This window comes from Macrosteles quadrilineatus, unplaced genomic scaffold (assembly GCF_028750875.1).
Source record: "Macrosteles quadrilineatus isolate MER2022 unplaced genomic scaffold, UCM_ALF_1.0 Scaffold_8__2_contigs__length_117827958, whole genome shotgun sequence".
In the NCBI taxonomy this organism is placed as follows: domain Eukaryota; kingdom Metazoa; phylum Arthropoda; class Insecta; order Hemiptera; family Cicadellidae; genus Macrosteles; species Macrosteles quadrilineatus.
Genome location: NW_026542601.1, coordinates 5,860,207 through 5,887,405, shown reverse-complemented (window position 1 = coordinate 5,887,405; position 27,199 = coordinate 5,860,207). Strand labels below are relative to the sequence as shown.

At 36.9% G+C, this 27,199-nt stretch overlaps 1 protein-coding gene across 1 annotated transcript in view; it reads right to left on the bottom strand.

Moving 5' to 3' along the window:
* Positions 1–22,673, bottom strand: part of LOC129000027 (cuticle protein 8-like) — a 29,246-nt gene extending 6,573 nt beyond the window's left edge. Inside the window, exons 1-2 of the mRNA XM_054426875.1 lie at positions 22,637–22,673; positions 14,000–14,134 (exon numbers count right to left, since the gene is read on the bottom strand). Of these exons, the coding sequence (XP_054282850.1) occupies positions 14,000–14,134; positions 22,637–22,651 (150 nt within the window). The 5' untranslated portion in view covers positions 22,652–22,673. The remainder of the gene's footprint in view (positions 1–13,999; positions 14,135–22,636) is intronic.
* Between the last annotated feature and the right edge of the window lie 4,526 nt (positions 22,674–27,199).

Genomic DNA, 27,199 nt, shown 5'->3' with positions numbered 1-27,199 from the left:
ACATTGACATCGTTTCGCAAATGTTAACATACTAGGAGCGACTTTGCAACATGTAAAAACTGCTCTTACTGTAGGGTGACAAGGATTATTTTCCAATCCAACACTGAAAAAATTTCACCCACTTACTGTTAAAATGTTGCTAATACATTGCATCCCAAATTACTGTGATAACACATTACTTAAAACTGTACTTAAAAACTAGTATTTATGAATTTATTTTATTCATCACTGTGTTAGCTTTTTTAGTGGTAAATTATTAACTATCGATTGCCTCAAATCTTCATTTATGGACAAATAACACATTTAAACGCATACTTAATCATTGCTTAAGAACCTTGACAACTATAAAATACATTCGAATTTCCAAATTAGGATAAAAATATTCAAATAATCAAGACTGACCAGACTTAGGCTATTATTCTAAGCTTAATAAAGAAAAGTTACTACACTTTGTATAAAGAGTAAATAGGTATTGTAGATCATCACACGAAAAATTGTATTTTTTCATGAACAATCATAAAAAATTGTGATTTGGTCTTAGCTAAGGAGAATTTCAATGAGATTTGACTTCTTTAATCAATTTTACTACATATATTGAACCCATTTAAGGATCCCCTAGCTATATATTAAATCGTATATACCTAGTAAATAGAATATATAAACTAATACAAAATTATATCTAAAATCAAAGTGGTAAACACAATTACCATCGTATCGATTATTAACTGATGCGATGATTATATAAATTAATATAAATAAATATACATACAGGGTGATTACCGAGAAACGCATGTTTTTCGAATAACGAGTACTCAGGTAATTCAGAGCAAAAAATGTATTTATGAGTGGAAAAACAGTGTACACAATATGCAATTTCAGAATAAAATTACTTGCAATTTAGCATTTAAAAATTACATCTCTAAGGGTGTGGTTAGAGAACATTGATGATAATTTAACCTGTCGCCTTCTGCTTGGATACAGTGTTAAAGGCGTTCCTAAAAATTTGCTTCAGGTTTTGCTATCATATCTCTAGGAATGGCATTGATTTCCTGGCGAATTGCTTCTTTAAGTTCCTGTATTGTTTTTGGTTTGTTTATGTAAACTCTAGATTTCAAAAATCCCCATAGAAAGAAATCTGGAATTTTAAGACCTGGTGAGCGTTCGCCCAAGTAACACCACCAAAACGTGAGATAACTCTTTTAGGGAATGTTCGCCGAAGGAATTCAATTCTAAAGCGAGCTGTATGGAATGTTGCCACATCTTGTTTGAACCATACGTCATTACGTATCTCGACATGTTGATGGCGCAGTTCCGGCAAGAAATATTCTTCCAACATTTCTAGGTACCGTTGTGGATTCACTGTCACTGCTCTGCCGTCGCGGCTAGGACTCTGAAGTGTTGCAAGGCGCACTCTTTCAACTGTCTCAGGGGTACTAACTGTCCTTGCCAGTCTAGGAGGTTTCTTCTTAAGCAGAGATCCAATTGAGTTAACATTATGTATCCAACGCAATACCGTGTTACGATCAGGGATAGCGCCATGCCGTGCAATGTTATAATGTGCACGAAAGTCTCGCTGAGTCTGAGTGACTAATTCACAATTTGCGTAATATCGTCGCATGACAAACGTACGATGCTTAAGGTCCTACATCTCGGCAAAATTTGAAACTGCACACTTCCCCCTCCACAGCGCAACAACTTTCGGCCGTCGCCGAACTATATTCCTCGTATACTACGCAAATAAAAAACATGCGTTTCCCAGTAATCACCCTATATAAATGCCATTTGGAAGGTATCACTGCACATAGTGGTCTATAAACAGTCAGTTGAGGCTACATGAAACATTGACTAAAGAAATGCAATGTCTAACGCAACAGCAGCGCTGACGGACAGCTGACGCACTGTCAAATTTATGAGATATCAACCGACGATTATACCGTTTAACAATAAGAGAACAATAAGGCTGTGACGGAAAATATTAAGACAATGTTCCGGAAATGGCAACAAAGACTGAATGCCGGGAAATTCCAATCAGCTGGTTCCGGTGCGTGAGCGAGTTGCGCGGGTCGTGGTACATAACGCATAACTCATCGTGCGTTACAAGATAAATAACACTTGAGCATGTCTGTTACATTTACTGACCCCTGCTTCAGGGTCACGAATACTATGAATTTGATGGTGTAGATGATGTTTGATGGTGATGGTGAATTTAGATGATTAAAATGAGAAAATTTTGACCCCTCTGACCAAAGTGAAGGTGGTTGGCAAAAAATTTTGTCTTGTAAAAAATATCGTTCTAGAAAAAAATCTTCAGTAATTTTTTCCAACAAAACTATACTATAAGTTTTTTTATAATTATTTTATAGTTAATGAATTGAACTGCAGTTCTGTTTATGTTTATATTTTGTACATTATAATTGATTTATTTTGATGCTTTTAAATGTCTAAAGAAAACTGGCACGATTTATCTAATATATAAAACTAGAGAACCCGTGCTGAAACATAATTCCTAGAAAAACGTTATGCTTAAATTCGAGTAATTCTAGTTACAACTTAGAGTTGTTTAAACACTTGTTAGAAACAAATTTTAAATATCTGTATTTGCGTTGTCAAGGTTCACCTACATTATATCTGCTCTCATTTTTAACTGATAATTAACTTCTAATTAATGCTAAACGATCTGTTTCGATTCGAGTTAACATGATGCAACAAAGTTTTTCCAGCATTGAGAATTGAAGAAAACTGTTGCCTTACTAATAACATGTGTTAAGTAATTTAAGTTGGGTCATTGTATTTCTTTGATTTGAGACATCCCTCTAATAAAACAAATTTTCTGCGTAGAGAATCCTGAAAAGTGGGGTGATACAGTATCAACCATTTCATGTGCCCCATTTTTGAACAGTGTATATATTTGCCCCTCTTGAATCGTTGAATACATAAACAATAAGTCCTTCACTTATGTTTGGTCTAATATTGCCACTAAAACTTTCAATAGCAAATGAGTTTTTGAAACTTCTTATTTTAGACTTGAAATGTCTGGATTGTGTTGGTGAATTCAGTCAAAAAACTGTGTGTAAGTTTTTCCGAGAAACTGGCAATATAACCTAGAAGTAAACAATCCATTTGCGTTTTTCTCAATTGAAGTAGAGCGAGTAATACAAAAGTTAACAATAAAAACATAAGGTCCGCCAAGATTTGGTATAATCATACTACCGGTACTTGAACTTATCATAGTCCAGGCATTATTAGAGTTTCTAATAAATGTTTTGAAATATCTCAATCTGTCAGTGTCAGAAGTAAAAATTTCTTCCATGCATTCATTTCATCTGACATTAGGCAAGTTTACTTTACTACCGTGACAACACTATGTGCTTCGTATATTTTATCACTTCCAAAGTAAGTTGCATAGCAGAGCTGGCCAATATTATCCATCCCACTAAGTGAATGTGTATCTGGGTGGGTATCTGTTAGACCAGGCCTCTCTTTTTCTACTCTCCTCATACGCATAAGATATCTTATTATTAATTGTCTCATCCTCCCGTTTTCAATATTTCTTCTTTGAACTTGAGGCATTTCTGTTCTTCCAACAAAACCGATTAACTGTTTCAACTTGGTCTTAACCTACTGAATATTACAAACATTAATATTTACTCTCAAAAAGCTAATGAGTTTCTGTTCTATTTCTTATACAAGAATATTATTCACACATCTTGCTTGAACAAACTCTATTTTCAAACTAAAACTAATGTTTACAAAAACATCTGACAACAAACATATTTAAACACATGATAAAAGAACAGACTTAATACAACATCCCGCTTCAAGATGTCCACATCTTTATGAATCCCAGTACCGCCTCGGTTTCTTAATGGACCTTCCGTAACGGGTTACTGTGCCAGCTCCTGGACGATCACGTGAGTTGCATGGACGATTAAGGACCATGGATGAACAGTTTGAAAGAATTCCATCTCCTCCGTAGTACGGTGCAGGAACTAAGAACTTCCTGTTTCGGCGAATAGTTCTCTTGTCAGTTTCCACAAGGTAGGAACGTGGTTCGTTCAATTTCCTGACTACCTTACCGTGTCGACGTAGATCTGTGATCCATACCATGCTTCCAACTTCTAATTCACTTAAACCACTCGCTCCATGTCGTTTATCAAATTGTATCTTGTACTTATTCTGGTACTTATTCTCCCTCTCAAGAAAATTCTTATTTTCCACAGGATTTCCAACCAAAGTAGATGGAAGATTGTCTCTTAATTTCCTTCCAAACATAAGTTCAGATGGGGAAAAGCCGGTTTCAAGAGGTGAGGTCCGGTAAGAAAGTAGGGCAAGTTCAAATTTATCCTTGTTTTTCTTCATTAGCCCTTTTGCTACTTTCACAGCTGCTCCAGCTGCCCCATTTCCCTGATGGTGGTGGGGACTACTTCTGAATGTGGAGAACCCCCACTCCTTTGCAAACAATTTAAATTCACTTGAGTCAATATGGTGAAATTGTGTCCCACTATCTGAATAAACACGTTGAGGAATTCCAAAACGTGAAAATGTGGTTTTGCAAACCCGAATCACATCTGAAGCCCTCATTCGATGCATTTCCTCGACTTCAAAGTATCTTGAGTAGTGATCCACGATAACCATATACCACTTGTCTTCGTGTTTGAACAAGTCAACAGACACATTTTGCCACGGGTAATCCGGGACAGTTCTCGGAATCAATGGTTCACTGTGATTAGTTGAGTTCTGAATACACACTGGACACGATTTGATTTTCCTTTCTATTTCTTGAGAAATTCCAGGCCACCACATGGTTCCCAAAGCACGTTTCCTTGTTTTTGTGATTCCCAAGTGTCCACTGTGAAGCCTCTCGAGCATTTCCGCTCGTAGTTCTTGAGGTATTATCATCCGAGTTCCTCGAAGCAATAGCCCATCAATACAACTTAACTCGTCTTTCACATTAAAGTACTCTTGAATCTCATTAGGTAAACTTGATTTTACAGGCCATTCGTCTAAAATTTGTAACTTAAGTTGTGCACAGATTGGATCTCTCATTTGTGAGTGAAGTACCTTTGTCACATTTTCATCTGTAGTGTTTATACTAATCAGACTGATTTCGTGGACGAAGGCTTCCACTTCTTCGGTCAATTCGCCATCTTCGTCAGCCGGAATAGGACTTCTTGATAGTAGATCTGCTATGGCAAGGTCTTTTCCTGGGGTCCAGGTCATGCGATAATCGTATCTCATCATACGCATTCGGATCCGCTGTAGCCTCGGTGAGAGCTCGTCCAAATTTTGTGTTTTGAAAATTGAGACAAGCGGTTTGTGGTCGGTCTCAATTGTGTACATTTTACCCATCAGGAAACATTTCAAACGGTCACTTGCCCATGTGCACGCAAGCGCTTCTCTCTCAATGTTACTATAGTTTTCTTCAGCAGGCGTTAGAGTCCGAGATATATATGCCACAGGTTTCTTGTTTTCTCCTTCAACTTGAAGTAAAACCGCTCCAAGACCTTTTTTTGAAGCATCACAAGAAAGAATCGAGGGTTTTTGCGGATCGTAAACAGTCAAACATGGCTCTGATGATAAAATCTGTTTTACTGTGACAAAAGCGTTTTCTTGAGCTGGTCCCCAAAGGAAATCGTTTTTAGTCTTTAACAAGCTCGTAATTGGCTCCAAAATCTCACTGCGGTTCGGAATAAATTTTGCCAGAAAAGTGATCATGCCCATGAATCTTTGTACTTCATTAGCGTTTCTTGGAGCTGGTAAGTCTACAATCGCTTGTACCTTGCTTGGATCAGGCTTGATTCCGTCCTTAGACAGCACAAACCCCAGAAACGTCACAGTCTTCTTGCAGAACTCCGACTTCTGCTTATTCAAGGTGATTCCATTAGCTTGCACTCTCTCTAGAACGGCCCTAAGACACTCGTCGTGTTCTTCTTTCGTTCTTCCCCATATCAGACAGTCGTCAATGTGCACTAAACAGTTCTTTGCCCCTTCTAAAGCTTTTGACATGCGGCGCTGAAACTCTTCAGGAGCGGACGTAATTCCAAAAGGTAACTTACGGAATTTATACCTCCCAAAAGGGGTGATAAATGTTGTGTAATCTTGTGACTCCTCTGCAAGGTTCAGTTGCCAGAACCCGGAATTCGCATCGATCTTGCTGAAGTACTTGGCTCCCGCGATCTCGGCCAATGAAAGTTCGATCTTTGGGATAGGATAAAACCGACGTTTCACACTGTTGTTGAGTTTGGATAGGTCTACGCAGATCCTAACCCCACCTCCCTTTTTTGCGCAAACTACCATTGGTGCGCACCAATCAGTCGAGTGTTCAACTGGAACAATCACTCCTTTCTCAAGCATATCGTCTAACTGCTCTTTCACCTTGATTTTTAAAGGTATTGGTACAACCCTGGGGGTGGATATAGCGTAAGGAACTGCATTCTCCTTCATTTCAATCTTGTACTCTCCTTTCATATTTCCCAGCCCTTGAAATAAATTAGGATACTTAGTAGCCCAGTCAATATCATGTGAATCTACAGAAAAAATTCTCCTCACCAGGTTCAGCTCTTCACAGGAACGTCTGCTAAGAAGTGGAACAGTGATCTCCTCAGAAATATACGCAAGATCATAAACTGATACACCCTTATGTTCAAGCTTTAGCCTTAAAGTCCCCAAAATATTGATTCGTTCTTTCTTCTTTGCGCTAAACACAGGGGATTTGCACTTTCCTAGAGGCAGAGTCTTAATAAAATCACCAAGAACTCCTACTGGAATCATGGTTACATCAGCTGCTGTGTCAAGTTTAAATTTTATAAGACCTAAATCTTGGTTTCCACAGCTTGCTTTTACCTCCTGGACCCAGGCTTTGTCACTGCTGTCTATATTCCCTATGAAAATCTCAGGAACCTGTTGATAACCACTGTCTGAATCTTGCTGTTCGATTTCCTTAACAACGTTTTTGTTTTTTCTCATCCACTTTTCGCGGGAGGGACAACATCGAAAAAAATGTCCAATCTCGGAACATTTGTCACATTTGGCTTTCCTAGCAGGGCATTCGGCCAGTGATCCGTGCCAGTTATAACCACATTTCCTGCACTTTTTTCTCATAGCATCCTCGGTGAATTTCTGTTCACCAGCTCTTTCAGACAGATTTGTTTTACCGACTTGTATTGACGTTTGATTCACCATAAAAACATTAGTATTGGCGAGCTCACGTTTTTGGCGTTCTAGCTCCTCGTGTTGGCGCAAGGTATTAATCGCCTTCTCCAGAGTCAATTGAGAGTCCAGCTGGAGTCTATCACTTAGAGCCTCATCTTTCATACCAATAATGAGGACCAGAAGCACCATCTCATCGTTCAGTTCACCCCATGCACACGTTTTTGCAAGACCATGCAAATCTGTTATGAATTTTTCAGATGGATCACTCCCTTGCTTGTGTCTCAGAAATTTTGTTCTCTCATAAATGATATTTCGTCTTGGCACAAAGTATGCATCAAAGGCTCGAAGAGCCTCGTCATAAGTATTCGGTTTTGGTGAAAACGAATCGAAAATATCTTCACTCCTACTACCCATTGTAAACAAAAGTACATCGATTTGCCGAGCGTCGGAAGTGCTATCTAGACCGCACCCCCGTCTGTACCTTTGAAAGCGATTCCTCCAGGAATGCCACTCATTCGGAGTAAAAGAGAAGGTATCTGGAGTTGGTAACGTCAGATTTATCATAGGAGTAGGAGTACACATTACTGCATTATTTTCTCGGTTTGTCTGTCCCAATGCAAAACCTAGTGACTCACCTTCAGTCTTTCTAGAATCCCTTTCTGACATGTAGTTGAATTCACTTTGGGCATCCTCCTCATTGTCCTCATACCTTTGCCTACGAGTATTTCGTTTTTTTCTGCCCTTACTTGACATCATGCGTGGTTTTGCTTGAGAAAGGAGTGATTGTTCCAGTTGAACACTCGACTGATTGGTGCGCACCAATGGTAGTTTGCGCAAAAAAGGGAGGTGGGGTTAGGATCTGCGTAGACCTATCCAAACTCAACAACAGTGTGAAACGTCGGTTTTATCCTATCCCAAAGATCGAACTTTCATTGGCCGAGATCGCGGGAGCCAAGTACTTCAGCAAGATCGATGCGAATTCCGGGTTCTGGCAACTGAACCTTGCAGAGGAGTCACAAGATTACACAACATTTATCACCCCTTTTGGGAGGTATAAATTCCGTAAGTTACCTTTTGGAATTACGTCCGCTCCTGAAGAGTTTCAGCGCCGCATGTCAAAAGCTTTAGAAGGGGCAAAGAACTGTTTAGTGCACATTGACGACTGTCTGATATGGGGAAGAACGAAAGAAGAACACGACGAGTGTCTTAGGGCCGTTCTAGAGAGAGTGCAAGCTAATGGAATCACCTTGAATAAGCAGAAGTCGGAGTTCTGCAAGAAGACTGTGACGTTTCTGGGGTTTGTGCTGTCTAAGGACGGAATCAAGCCTGATCCAAGCAAGGTACAAGCGATTGTAGACTTACCAGCTCCAAGAAACGCTAATGAAGTACAAAGATTCATGGGCATGATCACTTTTCTGGCAAAATTTATTCCGAACCGCAGTGAGATTTTGGAGCCAATTACGAGCTTGTTAAAGACTAAAAACGATTTCCTTTGGGGACCAGCTCAAGAAAACGCTTTTGTCACAGTAAAACAGATTTTATCATCAGAGCCATGTTTGACTGTTTACGATCCGCAAAAACCCTCGATTCTTTCTTGTGATGCTTCAAAAAAAGGTCTTGGAGCGGTTTTACTTCAAGTTGAAGGAGAAAACAAGAAACCTGTGGCATATATATCTCGGACTCTAACGCCTGCTGAAGAAAACTATAGTAACATTGAGAGAGAAGCGCTTGCGTGCACATGGGCAAGTGACCGTTTGAAATGTTTCCTGATGGGTAAAATGTACACAATTGAGACCGACCACAAACCGCTTGTCTCAATTTTCAAAACACAAAATTTGGACGAGCTCTCACCGAGGCTACAGCGGATCCGAATGCGTATGATGAGATACGATTATCGCATGACCTGGACCCCAGGAAAAGACCTTGCCATAGCAGATCTACTATCAAGAAGTCCTATTCCGGCTGACGAAGATGGCGAATTGACCGAAGAAGTGGAAGCCTTCGTCCACGAAATCAGTCTGATTAGTATAGTCTAAACACTACAGATGAAAATGTGACAAAGGTACTTCACTCACAAATGAGAGATCCAATCTGTGCACAACTTAAGTTACAAATTTTAGACGAATGGCCTGTAAAATCAAGTTTACCTAATGAGATTCAAGAGTACTTTAATGTGAAAGACGAGTTAAGTTGTATTGATGGGCTATTGCTTCGAGGAACTCGGATGATAATACCTCAAGAACTACGAGCGGAAATGCTCGAGAGGCTTCACAGTGGACACTTGGGAATCACAAAAACAAGGAAACGTGCTTTGGGAACCATGTGGTGGCCTGGAATTTCTCAAGAAATAGAAAGGAAAATCAAATCGTGTCCAGTGTGTATTCAGAACTCAACTAATCACAGTGAACCATTGATTCCGAGAACTGTCCCGGATTACCCGTGGCAAAATGTGTCTGTTGACTTGTTCAAACACGAAGACAAGTGGTATATGGTTATCGTGGATCACTACTCAAGATACTTTGAAGTCGAGGAAATGCATCGAATGAGGGCTTCAGATGTGATTCGGGTTTGCAAAACCACATTTTCACGTTTTGGAATTCCTCAACGTGTTTATTCAGATAGTGGGACACAATTTCACCATATTGACTCAAGTGAATTTAAATTGTTTGCAAAGGAGTGGGGGTTCTCCACATTCAGAAGTAGTCCCCACCACCATCAGGGAAATGGGGCAGCTGGAGCAGCTGTGAAAGTAGCAAAAGGGCTAATGAAGAAAAACAAGGATAAATTTGAACTTGCCCTACTTTCTTACCGGACCTCACCTCTTGAAACCGGCTTTTCCCCATCTGAACTTATGTTTGGAAGGAAATTAAGAGACAATCTTCCATCTACTTTGGTTGGAAATCCTGTGGAAAATAAGAATTTTCTTGAGAGGGAGAATAAGTACCAGAATAAGTACAAGATACAATTTGATAAACGACATGGAGCGAGTGGTTTAAGTGAATTAGAAGTTGGAAGCATGGTATGGATCACAGATCTACGTCGACACGGTAAGGTAGTCAGGAAATTGAACGAACCACGTTCCTACCTTGTGGAAACTGACAAGAGAACTATTCGCCGAAACAGGAAGTTCTTAGTTCCTGCACCGTACTACGGAGGAGATGGAATTCTTTCAAACTGTTCATCCATGGTCCTTAATCGTCCATGCAACTCACGTGATCGTCCAGGAGCTGGCACAGTAACCCGTTACGGAAGGTCCATTAAGAAACCGAGGCGGTACTGGGATTCATAAAGATGTGGACATCTTGAAGCGGGATGTTGTATTAAGTCTGTTCTTTTATCATGTGTTTAAATATGTTTGTTGTCAGATGTTTTTGTAAACATTAGTTTTAGTTTGAAAATAGAGTTTTTATAAACAGATGTTTTTTGTTTTTGAATTTGTTCTATGCATTTCTTATGGGGAAAATCCAACCTTTGAGAGGGCCTCACACCCTTAAGAGTAGGAATTTTAAAATTCTAAAACCTTATTGCAAAACTACATATTGAGACGAATCTTTTGACACCTTAAACGTTGAAATCGGTTCACAAATAAGGGAGGAGTTGCGTTAACAAAAAACGGCTTCACGTATTATATATATAGATAGATATAGATAGATAGATTCTCGTGTCACAGTGTTTGTCTGCAAACTCCTCCGGAACGACTTCACCGATCGTTATGAAATTTGGTGTGTAAATTCTGTAGGTATGCGAATCGGACGTAAACTATTTCCCGTTTCGAAATTCTTAAAAGGGCTCCGCCCCAGTGGCTCTGGAGTTTCCCATGTTAACCTTATGAGAAATGGAATTAATGAATCTTAACAGCTGTTTCAATTAAACAAGTTGGTTCTGTTCTATGATGTTCAATAGCATTAAAGTTACAAGGATTACCAACAGGGTGCAGCACTATTATTTCCTTTACATTTATGACAACAGCTAATTTGCAACCAAAAGGTGAGTGAGCGTAGCGAACGAACTTCAACCTGGAGGCGAGTTAGCGTAGCGAACGAACTTCAACCTGGAGGCGAGTTAGCGTAGCGAACGAGCTAACCTGAAGGCAAGTGAGCGCAGCGAACGAGCTCCAACCTAAAGGTGAATGAGCGTAGCGAACGAGCTCCAACCCAAAGGTGAGTGAGCGTAGCGAACGAACTTCAACCAGGACGTGATTGAGCGATGCGAACGAGAGAGGCGAGTGAGCGTAGCGAACGAGCTAACCTGAAGGCAAGTTAGCGCAGCGAACGAGCTCCAACCTAAAGGTGAGTGAGCGTAGCGAACGAGCTCCAACCCAAAGGTGAGTGAGCGTAGCGAACGAACTTCAACCAGGACGTGATTGAGCGATGCGAACGAGATCATCTTGAAAATTAAACGTAACGGTACTTTCTTTCCATCGGTCTGTCTTAGGGGAAACCTATAACATAGGCGATACGAAGTTCGCCGGGTCAGCTAGTTTCGTTATAAAATTGTTTTATTGTTTTTTATCATTATAAAATTTACTCGATACTTCTATCAAGTAATGTGTTGAATAAAAAAATCCATTTAATTATTTGTCAAATAATATTGTTATGAACTTGGCTACTGCAAAACCTTTATTGGCGATTTCATTTGATCGCAACGTGAAACTATTTAGGAAAATTACTAAATGATCCTCTTGTTTTTCTATCTCGTATTTTATTTTTCTCATATTAGAAGTGGGCTAACACAAACTGTAATACTGAAGGAAGAACTCTTTCTTGAAACAACCAAACCGACAGTACAAAGAAATGGTATACTAAAAAATGTATCTAAGAGTGAAATTATTCAGTCTTCTGACCAAAGTGAAAGGGATAAAAGGCTCAACTGTAGTCCTGACACATGAACTCATTCTAGGAACAATATAACAAGGCATTTGTATCACCAACCAAATCAAACGTTCAGGGAAAAGAGGTATATTAGAAAATTAGTCAAAAAGTGAAATTGACCCCTTGGACCGAAGTGGAGGAGGAAATGCTAACGAGGCGCCTCTTAATTATCTCGGAAGCATCTCTGGTTGTATTTCTGGAGGTGTGATTGTGCATGCGTAATGGTCTTACTTTCCCCCTCCACGGTCACTAGGCTAGACTCACTGCGTCGATCTGCTGTCTGCTTATTACCCACCACTCACCGCTCTCTGCCCACCAAATGAATGACTTCATTGTCTAGGCGAAAGATCGCAATTCTTCTTCAATTTATATTGTCCGTTCCTTCTTCCCTAGTAGGTTTTACATTTGACTTGGTACTGCAGTAGACATCCCCATGGAAAAGCTGCAGTCTCTTCCACTCAAATAGAGAATAGTTCGGGGTTTTACTTGGCTTGCGCAAATTCCTAACCCTCAAAGAATTCAACTCCCGCAGTTTCAACTAAATTCCATGAGGTGGCTAGGAAGGTGGTATTTCACGCAGGGCAAATATTAATTTGAACAAGGCTTGAAAAATCTATCAGTTAAAGCCGGATGAGACTTATATTTCTTTAGTTTCGTTTAATGGTTCATTTCTTTTATAACATGACTGATCATATTGAAAAAAATGATATGTGAATATGTTATAGAGTGCTACATTTATAGCTGTACCCGCTTTAAGTTTCCACCCTTTGGCAGTTCGTGGAACTGTGAAAGATGCTTTAGTGTACAATTAATTCAACTTTCAGTTTGGCATGACTTTAAGCGTTTGTGTAAAAAAGAAAAACGGAATTAACAACAGTTCACCATTATGTGGCTCAATCAAACTAAGTATTATTTATTTTAAAAATGACTTAAGGTGCTTTCAGTTAAAAGTGATTGAAATAAATTAAACACTTGGTTAAATAAACTTGGCACCAACTTCTTCACCTGGTATGAACGGTCTCCCTAATCACAGTCTTACTGTACGTCTACCATTGCAACAGCGTTTAGATAACGACGACCTTGGTAACCCATTATCCTCCTCATACCTCTAGGAAACAATTGATAATTAATAACAGGGTCTGTCACAGGCATTAGCCTCGAAGCAATCTCTGCGGAAAGCCGTAGATCGTTGTAACAATAGAGATAAGAGAACTTACCGATAGTCCGTATCCACCGTTGGTCGCGGGGTAGTGGGGCAAGTAGTCGGGGCGAGACCCTGAGGCTACCGATCCTTGTGGGGGTCCCGTGGGAAGAGGATATGGTGGTGGCTGAGTAATACGGGGTGAGGGAGATGCAGGGTAAGCAGGTTGTGGTTGGGGATGTGAAAGGGGTTGGTTGGGGTAGGTCATCACAGGAGGTGGTAGATTCGAGGAAACCGGTGAGGAATATACCATGGTAGCTTGGTTGTGGGATGGAGAAGGAAGGGGAAGGGGAGGTTGAGAATGTGAAATAGGAGGTGATTGATGGTATGACGGAGGAGAATAAGGAGGATTTTGTGGTTGTGGATAACTTTGAGGAGGTTGAGAAGTCTGAGTACAACTCTGTCCACAAGAGGTTTGAGGGGGTGATTGAGAATAAGAAGGATTTTGTAGCTGTGGATAACTTTGAGGTTGCAGAGCATTCCCTAATTGTTGCTGCTGGTTACAATTACTACAAGTATTTTGAGGACTTTGTAGAGTTTGTTGAGAGTAGGACGGAGAAGGATGAGTAGAAGAACTTTGTGGCTGAGGATAATGTTGGGTCTGCTGAGGAGTGTATGCTTTCTGGGGTTGGCCACAATTTTGACCACAGGGACTTGCAGGAAGAGGTGCAGGTGAGTTTTGACTACAAGGTGTAGAACTACTGTGCCCCGGCTGTACACTACCACTGCCACCATTGTACCATCCACCTCTACTGCAGCCTACGTGCCGCTTTACCGGGCCGTGGTTCTCGCTGTGGCTGTCGTAGGAGGGCGCCCCGTACGATGTTGAGGGTGTGGGAACTCCGTAGCTAGTGGAGGGTGCTGAGTAATCACCTCGCACTGCCAGACACAGCATCAGGACTGTTGTTGTCTGAAACATTAGTTTGTTAAGTGTCACCATGTCGATTGTTTTAAATATGATTTGAATACAATAATCTATTTATACATCGACTGTCTAGTGCATCACTTGTGCAAAAATATATGTAGATTGGTTAATTTACTAATGAACAATTTACTAATGCTCCGTCGTTTTTCTTGCCACTAACAGTAGTTGTTCGGTTGCGTTTCCACCTCAATTAGCAACAGCTAATGAACAGCCTAAGAATGTTGAAGTTCATAATAAGACAAACCTTTCATTGGCATATTATAACAATTAATTTCTTAAAGTTTCATTAGGATTCTATGGAGATTATGGACCAATAAGGGTCATACAGACATACACACGATTTTTCTTTTTGTATTTAAATTAATCTACATTTTTTCATACACCAAGATTATTTAGTTAGTTACTTCTAACATTTAGCAAGTTGATAGTTCAGTCAAAAGTTAATTATTGCAGTTTATTTCCGTGCTATAACAGCCCACCCCTTGCACTTGACTTTCTCCATGCACAGACCTGAGAACCATGTGAATGGGCGACCGAAAGGTTAATTGATACCGCAAAACTTAAAAAGCGAATCAATCAAAACATGCCTCTCAAATGTTCAAATTGCTTACAAGATACAGAATCTAATTGTTAAACTTGACAATCAAATCATAGTATATCGCTGTGTATTAAGACGATATGATGTCGTCGTTATTGTATGTTTATTCAAAATAATTTGGCTAAAAATAATCAAAACATAAAAGTTTAAGTACATTTTGGACGGTAGAATTACAGAATCTGTGGATTGCGAGACTCCAGCATAACTGATTAATTTACCACAACGCGGGGAAGGCGCCTCGTTGTTCGACAGACTTATTAAAATGAAATCTCGTCGTCCTACACAAACTTCGGTTTTATATTTGTTTCCACACAAAATACATTTTTAGTAGAGTAGTCAAGAATAGCCTATAAAAACAGGTGTAAGTGTTAGAATTTTACAAGTTTATCTACAAATCGGAACTAGATTTAATTCTAATATAAGAACCGTGTGTGTTTTATGCTTCAATCAACCAAATCAATGCATATAGAGCCTCAATTTCGTAAAAAAATAGTCAGATTCTGATTCACCAACATGTAAAATGATTCTGACAAATGTTTGTATTTGACAATTGTGAAATTAGAACTAGTGAACTTCTGGTTGAAGTAAATCCTGTATTCGAAGAATAAACTAACAATAAGTTAATAATTAAGAAATATTATAAATTTATTTCTTATTGTTGATATAATAGGGAAATATTTAATATCATAATTGTGGGATAAAGAATTTGTCTAAAATCAAATATGGATTTCCCCTGTATGGTGTTTTGGCCTCTGAGTATCTCGAGAAATAAAAAGGAAACTGCTTTACACGATGACTGTAAGGATATTGGGCATCTCTATATTTTTATGGCTAAAAAACCTTTTTAAAAAAAAAATTCACCCCATAACATCCCGTTTTCATAGCCATAATCGTGACAACATCATCCTGGTCCGCGAACGTTATACAACACTTCCATACCTTATAACTGATTTCGAGTTACCTCTATTATTAATGCCGTTGGATGCATTGTCCAGTATTGTGCTAGGACAGAACTACAGAAAATGCTATTTTATGTTCTGAGCCAATAAATTAATCAAATGATATTTTTAACCAAAGCTTCAATAAATAGAGAAATATTTGAGCCCATTCCGTGAGGTATAACACATTTAACTATTTATCTTTGTGAATGAACAAAGCAAGATAATTTTTGTTTCTTCAACTTTTTCAAATGAGAATACCGTAATAATCATTCACATTCTCCACTTCACCATATTTCGAGTTTTCCCACTCATTCTGATTATTGGAGTAACAATCACAATGTGTTGGGTTGGCAAAAAATATGCAAAGGAAGTGTGCTGATACTGGTTATCCGTATAATCTCCGTTAATTATGGGGTTGTTGATAAAATCAAGTGGTGGCGGAGGTCAATTGAAATGTGGGGTGCCATTAAAAGTAATGTGCGATAACGGAGCACATTGTTTTCAAACTCTGAACTTTTGAATATTCATGCTAACAAGTAAACTATTACCCCTCCCTCGTATTGAGAACCATTCTTGGCTACTCCATTGCAAGAGAAATAATTTTTTTTAATATTGAAAACATTATTATACGCATTTCTACTAAATGTATGCTATTCTTTTACATGTGTATGTTGACTATTTTTGATGCTAAATGTTAAAACAGATAATCGCCTGTTTAAAAAATCTATTCAAAACTAATTTTTTTGTAGTCAAATTTCTACTACATAAATTTAAAAAATGGAGGACTTTTACACGTACTTTCAGCGAATTTCCCATGATGGAAGTAAACTATTACCGTAGGTATTATGGTACGACCGATGTTAAGATTTATCAAAATACATCCATAAACAAGCAAACGACAACATTTTACAATATTCTTCATCAGAATAACATGTGAATTTTAATTTTTTTCTATTACCGATAACTGTACAAACACACTTTGATACGATAAATTATTTTTTTAAGTTTTTCAAAAAGATCTAGAGAGAAATTTGAAAATGTTGTGTTTTGAGGGTCAAAATAGGAAAAACTAATTTTTACCCTATAAAATCCCCTATAAAACCCTGATCCCATAGCCCGATCATGCTGGTTCGCGAACTCATTCAAGTTTATTTCGCCCGACACCTTCAAGCAGAAATTAATAAAAATCGGACAAAAAATACTCAAGTTATCACGTCCACGGACAAACATAATATATATACATACATGAAAATTTTAACGAATTGTGTTTTGGCCCTTGGGACATCAAAATGAAAAAGTAAATCGGTCCTGGTCCTAGGTCTTACCAAGCCTATGGTAATAGCTATTTCCCTTTAGGGAAATTCCATAAAGCCGGTAAATTGTCTGGGTCCCAAAAGTGGATTTTCCCACCTTTAAAACTGAAGGAGACTGTCATTGGACAATCAATAATTATCTATCTAAAGGTGAACGTTAAATAATAACAGCCCAGCGTTTGGATATTTACCTTAAAAGTGCGTAAAGATATGTTATATAGGTGATTAAAATAAATAAAATAAAATAATAGTAACGGTACCCGTTCTTATGATGTTACCTGTAAACGATCAATCAATGATCGTTATCAATTAATAACCCGTTGGGTTATCAATCAATGGTATTCAACAAAATAATCGTAATAGTATCAAGTCAAGGCCAGGCCTTGGGTCGTTCCCTCACGTAAATACTTCAAATGCCAATATGACACAAAAAAATTTAAAACAGTCTTGTCTACAACTAATCTCGTTTACCCTTAATTTACCCCTTATGAGTGTGTCTGCTATACAGCAGTTGGAGCTGCTAGCAGTACTCGACCTCGAGGTCCTGGCCAGCAGCCAGTGAGTTATAATAGCCATCAGCTTGAAACCAGACAATGCTCTGATTCCGGACACATTGAATCATATAGGTTATGTAATTACTTCATCACACATACTCTTATTTGTTTGAATATTTTTTTCTTTCCTATACAGGTCTGCACTAAAAGATCTTTAAATGTTTTGGAAATTATCTTCCTGTGAGGGACAGGTCCAGCCCTTGTTGTATAATTTTCTTACATTAAACATTTCATAGATAGCATCATTAACTAATAGCCCAATAACAATGACTTATGGGCCCAAAATATATTTATGTACGCTATGGCAAGTACTTTGGGTCTATCTATGTACGTGGACAGGTTGGCATAAATAAAGTGACTACCCCAATAATGTTTAGTTTTTCTATTCTACTGCCTTTGGAATTTTTAAATGTGTTTGTAACCATGCGGTTGAAACAATGGTTTTGTTAAATGGTGTTGTTGCTTAGCAGCCAAATGGCAAATAGCATCTACATTTTAAATTGAGGCAACCTACAATATGCTAGCACTAATAACACCTCGAATATCCAACTAATCAGAGATGTAGGATATTATCTGAAAGCACCAACTCACTCCAAGTATTTCCAAACTTGTCATTATATTGTAAATGACGACTGCCTTGATACGTGTTTCATGTTGGTAACGTGGAGTGCTCTGTTTCAACCAAATCTGTATTATTTCAGGTTGAGTTACAATTTAATTCTTTATTATTTCTGTTTCAAAAGTACAAGTAAAAGCAATAGTTTACACGTAGATCATTATTGGTAAAACTAGTTTTAAAGTTGGTTGTATGACATGAGCACGACAGAGTACCTTCAACACAAATTGATGTAAACAAACATAAAAGTCTCCACCGGATCCATAAGGATCGTAATACAGGGTTAGTAAAAAGTGTGTAGACCCCCTGTTATTTTTTTAACGGCCCATACTAGAAAAACTAAACTCGGCACACCATTATGGCATGTTATGAAGTACTTTTTGGGCATAACCGTCACTTGCTGTACATCCCCAAAACGGGGGATTTAGGGGGAAACTCAAAACTTTCAAATGCAAAGACCCATCGAGTGACCCCTCATTTTGAAGGTCCTGGTAAAAGAAAACCAACAACGCAAACTAGAGGTCTCTATCTCAGTTCAATAAAAAGTGGCAGCCAATTGAAATTCTCATAACTTCCCAAACCCAAAATGGGGGATTTTGGGGAAACTCAAAAATTTTAAATGATAAGCCCAATCGAGTGACCCCTCATTTTGAAGGTCATAATAAAAGATAAGTAACAACGCAAACTATAGGTCTCTATCTTAACACAGTAAAATATGGCAGCTAATTGAATATAAAATTGCAAGTTATTTCCAATTTCTAAAGATTTCAATAAGCTTCCATTTTTTATTGGATTGAGATAGAAACCTCTAGTTTGCGTTGTTAGTTTACGTTTACCAGGATCTTCAAAATGAGGGGTCACTCGATGGGGCTTATCATTTAAAACTTTTGAGTTTCCCCCAAAATCCCCCATTTTGGGTTTGGTAAGCAAGTGGCTATTAGGCTTAAAAAGTACTTCATAACATGCCAAAAAGGTGTGTAGAGTTTAGTTTTCCTAGTGTGAGCCGCTACAAAATTTACAGCAGGTCTCCAGACTTGGAAAGCTGTAAGTTAAATTGAACTTCTGAGAATTTCAATTGGCTGCCATTTTTTACTGGATTGAGTTAAAGACCTCTAGTTTGCGTTGTTGGTTTTCTTTTACCAGGACCTTCAAAATGAGGGGTCGATCGATGGGTCTTTGTATTTGAAATTTTGGAGTTTTCCCCAAAATCCCCCGTTTTGGGGGTGTACACCAAGTGACGGTTATGCCCAAAAAGTACTTCATAACATTTCATAAAGGTGTGCCGAGTTTTGTTTTTCTAGTATGGGCCGTTAAAAAAATAACAGGGGGTCTCCACACTTTTTACTAACCCTGTATAAGAGGATGTTTAAGGGGGAAACCTATGAAAAACATTTCTCATATTTTAAACAATTTTACCAAAATTCCTCGTAAAATCACTTGACTAGATTTATAGATCAATAAACAGGCTTTAGAATATGTTATTTCAGTAGGTTTGACCTTGTCGGAGCTGTAATGAAGTGGTAGACGACGCCAAGTTACATGTGGTGTGGTGCAGGTGCAGGTAAACACTGGGCAAAAATATTACTTGGCTTCAACTGTACCTAGTTGTAGTTGTGTGTGTGTCCGGGGATACCTCCCCCCTTCACTGTATATTTGACTGTTGGGTTAAGTTTTTTGGTATCTGATAAAAAACTTATAGTTTAACTGTTAGGTTTTTGGAGAGGCTTAGAGCTATTGTTGCAATTTGAAGAAACGGCCAGAATACAGTAAACGCAATATTTGTATTACTGCTACAATAATTAAAGTCCAAATAATGTAAAATGAGACACCAACTATTAATTATTTAAAAAATGTTAACAATAAACGCCAGAGTTTAAGACAATTTATAAAAATGTATTCTCACTATATATTTTCTTGGAACTGAATCGCTACTCAACCACTGTAGTATTTATGATAAATTTCTAATTCAGCAGTGACGTACACATAAATGATGTTTTAAATTAACAATCGTAATGTTTGTTCTATAAATCACCTCAAAATATATATCACCAAAATATTGAATCTCACTTTCTAGAAAATTAGTTTAATTCCACAAGATACACATTGAATGAACAACACAAATATCTCTTGGACTTCACAATCAGAAGCAACAGGTTTCTACTTCTTGGCTGCAAAGTTCATCTCCGAATTGTTACAAGAGATCAATTGTTGAAACGTTGAAACCAACTTCACTTCCTCACCAGTGATTTCATTTTGTACAACTTTTGTTTCTCTATTATACACTGGTTACCATTTGATTTTTTCTAAACTTATTGTATATCTCTTTTATCTTCCAAAACACTTTTTCCTGCTTTATATTATTTACTGTGAAGTGTATTTAATAAACGTGATATTTATTATGTATACACTAGTATGTTATATTGTTTTTTTATATGTATAGTATTTATTATTGTATAATTTTTATTTAATTTTTTTATCTAATATAAAAATATTATATAAATAAAAATATATAAATAAAAAATATATAAAATTATATTAGCCAGTGATATCGGTTTGTGTACTATTTAGAATATTTTCCCTCATCATGTGTATACAAAACAGTTCTCGTAAAGTTAATTGCCCTTCATCGAATATTTTATGTATGATCTTTATGTTTATTATTTTTAATGACGTTGTAATAATCAATTATTAGATTATTTGTATTAATTACTTCTTGTGATTTTATTATTTACTATGTTATAGAGTTATGCGAGTTATACTTTTCTAAAGTTTTAATGTAGCCGTTTTCTTATAGACTATCTATACATTTTTTTTCTTGTAAAAACATGAGTTGATTTTAAGAAAACACCATTGATTTCACGGGTATGTTGAGACATTACAGTAGTTTCAAATCGAATAATGTTGAACAAACCTCTCATAGGGTCCCCCTTCATTTGAATTACAAAATGTGTTTCCTTTTAGTTTTTTTAATCTAAGAGAATTTGTAAGGACATAAAAGACTTTATAGATTGTAATAAAAGTTGCACATTTAGTAACTTATATAAAAAGTTTATATATAAAAAACCCCATTAATGAACGGTGAGTGGCTAAATTTAGCTTATCTTTTTTTTATAACATGAACAAAGGTATAGAATTTGTGGACATGGTTGTGCTTCCATTGTCAAGCCTTGGCTCGTTTGTTTACTTCCAAGCTAGGATATTTTCTTATAAACCATTAGTTTTAAGATATAAGACATTCTTAAATGTGTTATATTTTCCATCGAAATGTGGATTAATACACGTGTTATGAATTCCATACGTTTCCATTTTAGAAAACATAAGCTTTTAGACAATTAGAAAATATGCATTGATAATATTCGTATTAAATTCAAAAGTTGATAATTAAATTCTAAATAATTGTTAACATCGAAATTAAAATACCTGCATTGTATATTATACAGTAGGCCTATAGTACTTCAACAAATTCTCAAAATGCAAAAAGTCTTTACATTTTTATTTAACTGAAGTATTTTGTATATTTAAACCCCAAATACTTTCAACCCGCTCTAAGGTTAGAGTGGATATTCCGTAGTCAGATCGTTTGATCAGGAGAGTGCAGCGGTCAATTTATGGCCTTTCTACATTCCACTTACATTCAACGTTTAGAACTATAGTCGATGAAAACGCGAAGGCCAATTTCTATGTTATATAACTTCACATATGTATATTACTAAATTAATGTTTTTTTTTTCTAAAACTATTGAATATTGTTCTCTACAATTTTTATATAAAATAGTAGAGGCCAGTTCTTCTCTTTATTCTTTGGTATTAGCTTAAAAAGTAGAATTTAAAACCGAATATTAAACTAAATTAGACGAGTTGTGCGAACTTCAGACCAAAAAGGCCGACCCATAAACTAATAATCCAACTAAAAAATACTCATTATGGTTACTAATATGGTTTATTTTTTTCAATCCTCTCACAAGTTTTAAGATACAAACCCAACTAAGGTATTATAATTGTAATAAACTGAGGAAGATAATTTTGTAGTCAAATATTTTATTCGTTATAAATTACTATATAGAACATGAAATAAATATTCTGACTTTGAACAATTAATTGGGTCCTCTAAATGAATTTCACTAACCCTAAATAGTAATTCAATAATCTGTAGAGAAGTCAAGGAAAAAGTAAATTCCCTCGCGACAGCAACCCCCACAGAATTAACGGATAACTATTCAATTTGTTTAGTACTTTTACGAAAAAAAAATTATAAATATTTCTGATTAATTCCCTATTTATGTTTTCGTTATGAGGTTAACAAGTAATTTTGTTTGCTGTGACAGGCTAATAAAGAGTTGTTTAATTGAAATGTTAAAATAACCAGGTTAAATTACTTGATTGCGACCATACCAAAATCATTGTTGAAAGTACACTATATGAATGACAACGTGTTTGCTGTGAGTGTAGAGTTTTGAGTGCCTACCTGTAGTAGGTCCATGGTGTAGTAGGTGGGCGGCGGATCCTGTGGAGACTGGGCGGCAGCGTGGGCGGTTGTGGCTTATATGACGTCGGTGACATAAGTGTGCAGCCGCCCGCAACAGACGGGTGACCAGAGTCATCGTTGACCTAGGGACTGTTAGGAATAAACAGTCAAATAAACGCAAAAACAATGATGATGTGGTAGGGGTACTCGTAGAGATAGACACACGGTTGTATTTATATACATACGTGTGTAAAATTTGGTAGGCCCTATGTGTAAACAAAACAGTTCTGGGGTTTAAATTTATACTAGTGTCCCTGTTGTTCGAATTTGAGCAATTACTAAGTATTAAAGGCGTTATTTTAAAACGAATAACAGTCATAATTTTTGATTACTTTAAAAGATTCAACTCAAAGATTTTGGAAATACTCATGATGTAGGTACATAACAGATCGATATAATCACAATTTATTGTAAATATCTTATCATTTTTTTAAAGCTGATCTTGTTTTTTAGTGTTTTCTACAAATAGCCGCATTAGGTTACCCATATAACATTATAAATTCTAAAAAAAAACATTTCTATTTCTTCTCCTTGGTGGTGTTCTATGACTTTCCTGTGTTTCCATAGTTTGCAAATCGGCTCTTTCAATGATTAATAAGAAATGCAGCACAGTGTTAATTCCGTTTTCTTTTTAAGATTTCAATTTATCTAGGCTATCTCACTTGTTTCTATTGTAATATTTATGCCAACCCAAATTCAAAAATAGCAAACATTTCATTTCAACCATGTCAGTAAATGTTTGTAGCAAAATTTAAATTAGCTAACTTATTGACGGTTTACAACATATGTTCTTCTTCTCACTTTTAATTTCTGACAACAGCTGGAGTTTCATAACAATTTTTGTTTCCCATGTTAGTCTTATGGAGAAATACGAAACTTTAAAGGGCCCCAGGGCCTCACTCTCTAATTATTTCCCTAAAAGGAAAGTTTCCTGCACAACTTCACGTTACGCTCTTTCCAATGAGACCAAAACATGTCAATCGGTTCAGTAGTTTCGGAGGAGTAATTGTCACAAAAATCCTACTTGCGTATTAAACAAGTATAGATAAAATGTGTTTTTTGATTATGGTAATTTTCTTAGAAAAGCCAATCGGTATTGGGATTTGTAATCTGACCCACTTAGTTGTAAACTCAAAAGGAAAACCCAGTAGAAAATAAAATTATATCAACATATCACAACTAAAAATAAATAAAGTATAGGCATATAATAAACCGCGTTAAGTAAAGGCTATTGAAGTGTACACACACACATTAATTTCTTAAAGTTGACAAATAGGTATGATTGTTGACTCACTGTAACCTAGAAATGAATTAAAGTTGAATCATTTGCATACAGGAATTCCTAGAAAACTACTTAAACCTAGGTCCTAAAGCAAGTAAAATATCAGTGAATTTTGTATACCAGTGTGTAGATTCAATCTGCCATTCAATAGAACATGGTTGGACAAGTAGTCATCGTTGAGTAGGCTTCTGACTTCATTTGATATTTTTCCTACTTAATACATTCAGTTATAGGCGGCAGATCACTCTGTCGATGTCTCAATTCTATTACATGAATAATAAATATTATCTTAAAACCTTGCACAGCTGTTTAATATGACGGCAATACTATATACCACTACTATACCTACTCAAATATAGCGTTACGTTAAACGTAAACAACCTGTTTACTCAATTTCAAATTTAATGGTGACTTGGATGACAGATTGTTTATTATGTAGTTGTCAGTCAGAAATTGTATATAAAAATGAATAAGCATTGCTGTAAAATAGCTCACTTCAATAGTTGTTAAAAAAAAGTGGTTCAAGTGCAATATCTTTAAATAGTAATGAATGCCTGTGTCTAAAGCACCAAATGTATCCCTACAGTCCTACTTAATTCTGCAGTATTGAATCCCAAACGGTTCATTGTCGATTATTATGTTATTTTATATTGTTTCAGTTTCAACATACCAAATTTTCGACGTTTTTGTAAAAGAAAATTCCAAACCCAAAATAAAATATAACATTTTATTTTATTTTACTACTGATAAACCTTTATGATTAATTCAAAACGCAAAAACAACCTCAAATCTGTTCATTTCGTATCTCTCTGTATATTCCTAACGATAGCCATTTAATGGTATTGATAAGATAAATTTGACGCCACAAGTTATCTTAGGTTGGGTATGGCTTGGTAATGAAAGTGGCATATTTATGACCCTACACTAGCGCTGCGGTGTGCGGTGGCTACGTCGGAAACTAACCCTCTAGCGTGTCCTGCACAACTGAGAACGCTCACTTCAACCCTTGTACGCTAGTTTATACTCCATGTGATAAAAATCATATTTCTTGACCACTCACAATACAATTCCTTTACAGTGTTATGTATTCATACTGATGGTTCTCAGGTTTGAATTAGATTAGCTATTTAATTACGCTTATTTTTCTGTATTTTCCCCCATTTATGTACATTAAACTCAAAATTCTTCTTAAGCAGGATATTAGTGATTCCACACCTGTCAAGGACGAGTTAAGAGTAGGGAAATTCCTATTTGTGGTGTAACTTTAAAATAATCTACTCATCCTTCCAATTTTCCACTCTAGTAGTCGACCGTTTACAGCTACATAATATAACTGGAGTGATCTATGGGGATTGTGTAGACCAATCATGTCAGGTATACAAAATATTCTATAGTAATAATACATTGGTCAACCATTAATATAAGAGTATTTTATTTGTTTGAAAGCAGATTTATTTACAAACAATTTACAGCAACGAACAGAGTTCACTCTAACTGGACATAAACATACACAAAATTTCCCTAATCTGATCCATAGAAATGACAAATCTTCTACAAAATTAGTGTATTCAATCTATAATTTTCATGAGCTCGATTGTTAGCACTTGAAGCGTTGCTTGAACCAGTTTTGGGTTTAGACTAGGTGGCTGGTACATTTTATTATTATAAAAATCACGAAACTAGTAAAACCTAGAGTTAAATTTCTGTAGGTTTTTAAACGTATTGTTACGTTTATGATTTCTTAAGTACCGGGATACACTTATTACACTTGTTAGTAAGGTAACACTTAGAAGAGTGGAGGTGTGGGAGGGGAGGGGGGATCACGAAGGTCCAATCACAAATTGCATCCTCGTTGGTCTTTTCAGCAATCAAGCCAATTCTCCCTTACATTCTCTCAAATTGACCTTTCTTGTCGACAAACCTACCTTAATTGAATTTTATATCAGAATGTTCAGAAATACTACTAGAGCGTGTGTGGAAATAAGCTTAAAAATCTGCAAATCAAATGTATAGCACGGAAATATTTTAGTCTTATTATGCTTTAACAAGTCTTTCAGCGATATACAGGGTGTCCCGTAAGTAAACAGGCAAACTCCGGGAAATGATTTTATGGGTCAAAATAAAGAGAAAATCAAGAATAAAATTTGTTGTCAAATCGCTTCGTTAACCAGATATCTGCCATTTTCTTAGTTTTACAAAACATATTTATCTTTGAATTATTTCAACCGATCATTATGAAGCTTTGTATGTATGTTAAGGTAAAACAGACCCACGTTAGAAAGATTCTATTTCAATCAAAATAAAAGTTGTGAAAATGGCGTTAATTATAGTTTTCTTATAGAACAGCCGAGGTTGTTCACTAAAACTACTTGGAAAATACGTCTACGACTTAACATATGAATGGAATAGGTATTGTGGCCTTTGACCAAGTACATCTGTATATACTTTTTGTACCACAAACAATACTCTCCTTAGTTACGAAGACTGCCCACTGTCCAGGTATGAGATATGAGGTATGAGATATGAGGTATGAGATATGAGGTATGAGGTATGAGGTATGAAGTATGAGGTATGAGGTATGAGGTATGAGGTATGAAGTATGACGTTTGAGGTATGAGGTATTAGGTATGAGGTATGAGGTATGGTGTATGAGGTATGAGGTATGAGGTATGAGGTATGAAGTATGAGGTATGAGGTATGAGGTATGAGGTATGGGGTATGGGGTATGAGGTATGGAGTATGAGGTATGAGGTATGAGGTATGAGGTATGGGGTATGAGGTATGAAGTATGAGGTATGAGGTATGAGGTATGAAGTATGAGGTATGAGGTATGAGGTATGAGGTATGAGGTATGAGGTATGAGGTATGAGGTATGAGGTATGAGGTATGAGGTATGAGGTATGAGGTATGAGGTATGGGGTATGGGGTATGAGGTATGGAGTATGAGGTATGAGGTATGAGGTATGAGGTATGGGGTATGAAGTATGAGGTATGAGGTATGAGGTATGAGGTATGAAGTATGAGGTATGAGGTATGAGGTATGAAGTATGAGGTATGAGGTATGAGGTATGAGGTATGAGGTATGAGGTATGAGGTATGAGGTATGAGGTATGAGGTATGAGGTATGAGGTATGAGGTATGAGGTATGAGGTATGAGGTATGAGGTATGAGGTATGAGGTATGAGGTATGAAGTATGAGGTATGAGGTATGAAGTATGAGG